The following is a 3,278-nucleotide window of genomic DNA, read 5'->3' on the forward strand; positions in this document are numbered from 1 at the left end:
AATAACTTAGTTATCATTAAGCTAGGGTTAGGAACACAAATTGTGACTAAGGTTTGGTGGAAGATTTAAATTCAGAACTTTTGAAAACAAGACATTTGTACTACAGAGCCAGAGGCTGTTTCAGCTGGGTTGGTATCAAAAAGGTTAAGAATTGTTTCTCTATTATATATTTTAATCCTTTTGTTACCATATTTATGTTGAAATGCTCTGTGTTTCTTTCAATTATTTTAAATATAACAAAGTATTTAGTAAAATAACTTAGTTATCATTAAGCTAGTGTTAAGAACATAAATTGTGACTAAGGTTTGGTGGAAGATTTTAATTAAAAACTTATGAAAACATGACATTTGTACTACAGAGCCAGAGCCGGTTTCAGCCAGGTTGGTAACGAAAGGGTTAAAGAATTGATACTGAGCTAAACTAAACAACAACAACCATCAAAGTACTTGAACCACAAGAGATCCCTAGTCAGTTGGAAACAAACTTACCATTCTTCACAAACTGTTTCTCTTATAATACTACCTTCGTGGTAACCAGCACCATCCATAACACAGTCAAATGGACAGGCAGCTAAGATGCAGTCCTGAGATTCTTTCATTTGCTCTGATGTACAGTTAGAATTACTTGAAACCAGTTTCCTACAATTGAAAAGAAAAGTACAAAACAGTGAAAATCAAATTCAAATATCATTGATTACATCTATGCATGCACACACACACACACACACACTTATTTGGTTTCAGAGAGAAATAGCAAAAGAAACTGATGTGAATTCTTCAAATCCAATCTATTAGTGGCACAGTGAAGGTTTGTAAGACATTTCAAAAATTCCCCACCTGAGATTCTTATGTGAATAGATGCACACATGTGGATATATGTATCAATACTTCAACCAACTCAACCACATATTCACAAAAGCTGGGACCGCTCTTAACTCAAAAAGTCTTGTTGCTTTGTTAGTAACCAGCTTGAAATCTCTCAAGAACTTTAATAAAATTCCAAGAAAAGCATACATACATATTGATTTTTACATATTGAGTTTGGTAGAAACTCTGCCAAATCAGATTGGAGCCTGGCATAGCCATCTGGTTTGCTAGCCCTCAGTCAAATCGTCCAACCCATGCTAGCATGGAAAGCAGATGTTAAACGATGATGATAACAGAGGACATCACATAAAAAAGAAAAATTGCATTTGAATTATAATTAGAATCTTGTGGACTCATGAGGGTGGTGAGCTGGCAGAAACATTAGCACGCTGGGCGAAATGCTTAGTGGTATTTCATCTGCCATTACATTCTGAGTTCAAATTCCGCTGAGGTCGACTTTGCCTTTCATCCTTTCGGGGTCGATTAAATAAGTACCAGTTATGCACTGGGGTTGATGTAATCGACTTAATCCCCTTGTCTGTCCTTGTTTGTCCCCTCTATGTTTAGTTCCTTGTGGGCAATAAAGAAATAAGAACCTTGTGGACTCATGGGTGCTGATGCTATGTAAAAAACACCTGTACCAGTGCCATGTAAAACCATCCATGCTGGTGCTGCCCAAAAGTACCCTGTACAAGCATTTGATGTTAGATGCGATGTGGTCTAAGCTGGAGTAACAAGGAGGATCCTGCCTCAAACAGCAGGAAAGCAGATTAGAGATTAGCAACAGCCACAGTTTGATTTTTTGGTATAGCATACACTACCAATGGCCTGTAGGGACACTGGATATCGTTAGGCAACCATATCATTATTCAACATCTGTTGTCCATGCTGGCATGGATTGGAGGATTTGACCAGAGCTGGCAAACTGGAGAGCTACACCAGGCTCCAGTCTAATTTGGTATGGTTTCTATGGCTGGATGCCCTTCCTAACGCCAACCACTTTACAGAGTGTGCTGGATATTTTTATGTGGTATCACACAAATGTTTTTACATGAGACTGGCACGAGTGTTTTTTACATGGCACCAGCAGAGAACTCTTGCAGACCAATCCTCTTCACCAGTGGCAGCAGCCTTAACACTTCTATTGTGGAGTACAAGTCTTTTTGAGTACAGCAAGGTGCCAGCATCTCAGTACTTTGTTACATGTGTTCCTGGGTCTCCCACTTTCACATGTTTCATCTATTTTGAGAGATCGCCACTTCTTTATGAAGCTGTCAGCATCCATCTACATCACATGACCACACCAATGCAGCCTTCCCTCTTGCACACTGCATCTAATTCTCTTATGCCTAACTTCTCTCTCAGTACCTTGTCCAACATGTAACTTACATTACACATTCAGCAGAACATACTAGATTCATTCCTCTCTAACATTTGCATGTCCTCTGCACAATATACTACAAAGTATATTAAATGTTTTTTATAAGTCAATACTGTGTTCTACTGTGTTACATCATTTGTTGAGGTTATCTCTAGAGATTTCCTACAGAAAATTTGTAGAGATTACCTTAACAAGGATACACTTTGTGATTTTATTAATAATCCTTATCTGAGATCTTACGCTATCATTTTATACTTGATATTTCAACTGTGAAACATTTCTTACCGATATCTAGTTTGCTTTCCAGCACCGCATGATTTACTGCATGATCCCCAGCTTGTCCAATCAGAGTAGTGACAACCTTTTAAAAGACAGGTTATAAAAAAGCCTTGTGAGTGGATTTGGTAGATGAAAACTGAAAGAAGACTGTCGTGCATGCAAAAATTTTCTCATACATATATGCTGTACAACACAAAGATAATAGAGTAGGAAAATTTTGTATCTACTTACAATCATTTAATACTGTTTGACAAGATATTTCCCCCATTTTACATATACTAGAAAGAAAAGAAAAAAGCAGTAAGTGAAAGACATTAGAACTATTTACCAACAACAATAGTGATTCATTTTGAACAAGGGGCCTGAATTGAGAAACCTGAAGTGCTAGAAACAACAGTCAGTTAATATAGTAACAGATGAGAGGAAAGATTCATTTGCCTTCTTTATAACTTTATTTAATTTCCCTGAGAAGAAAAGAACTCCACACTATACACTTATTGCCCAGACACATGTACATTCATGATAAATATTTACATGTAATATTGGTTTCAAATTTTGACACAAGGCGCGGGAGTCGCTGTGTAGTAAGTAGCTTGCTTACCAACCACATGGTTCTGGGTTTATTCCCACTGCTTGGTACCTTGGGCAAGTGTCTTCTACTATAGTTTCGGGCTGACCAAAGTCTTGTGAGTGGATTTGGTAGACGGAAACTGAAAGAAGCCCGTCGTATATATATATATATATATATATAT

General features: G+C 37.4%; 1 protein-coding gene across 1 annotated transcript in view; it reads right to left on the reverse strand.

The window, feature by feature from the left end:
- Positions 1 to 484: 484 nt before the first annotated feature.
- LOC106877570 (SCO-spondin) overlaps positions 485 to 3,278 on the reverse strand; it is a 9,442-nt gene continuing 6,648 nt past the window's right edge. Inside the window, exons 3-5 of the mRNA XM_014926511.2 lie at positions 2,758 to 2,804; positions 2,533 to 2,608; positions 485 to 638 (exon numbers count right to left, since the gene is read on the reverse strand). Coding sequence (XP_014781997.2) covers positions 485 to 638; positions 2,533 to 2,608; positions 2,758 to 2,804 — 277 coding nt within the window. The remainder of the gene's footprint in view (positions 639 to 2,532; positions 2,609 to 2,757; positions 2,805 to 3,278) is intronic.

Source organism: Octopus bimaculoides, chromosome 27, assembly GCF_001194135.2.
Source record: "Octopus bimaculoides isolate UCB-OBI-ISO-001 chromosome 27, ASM119413v2, whole genome shotgun sequence".
NCBI classification, from domain to species: Eukaryota; Metazoa; Mollusca; class Cephalopoda; order Octopoda; family Octopodidae; genus Octopus; species Octopus bimaculoides.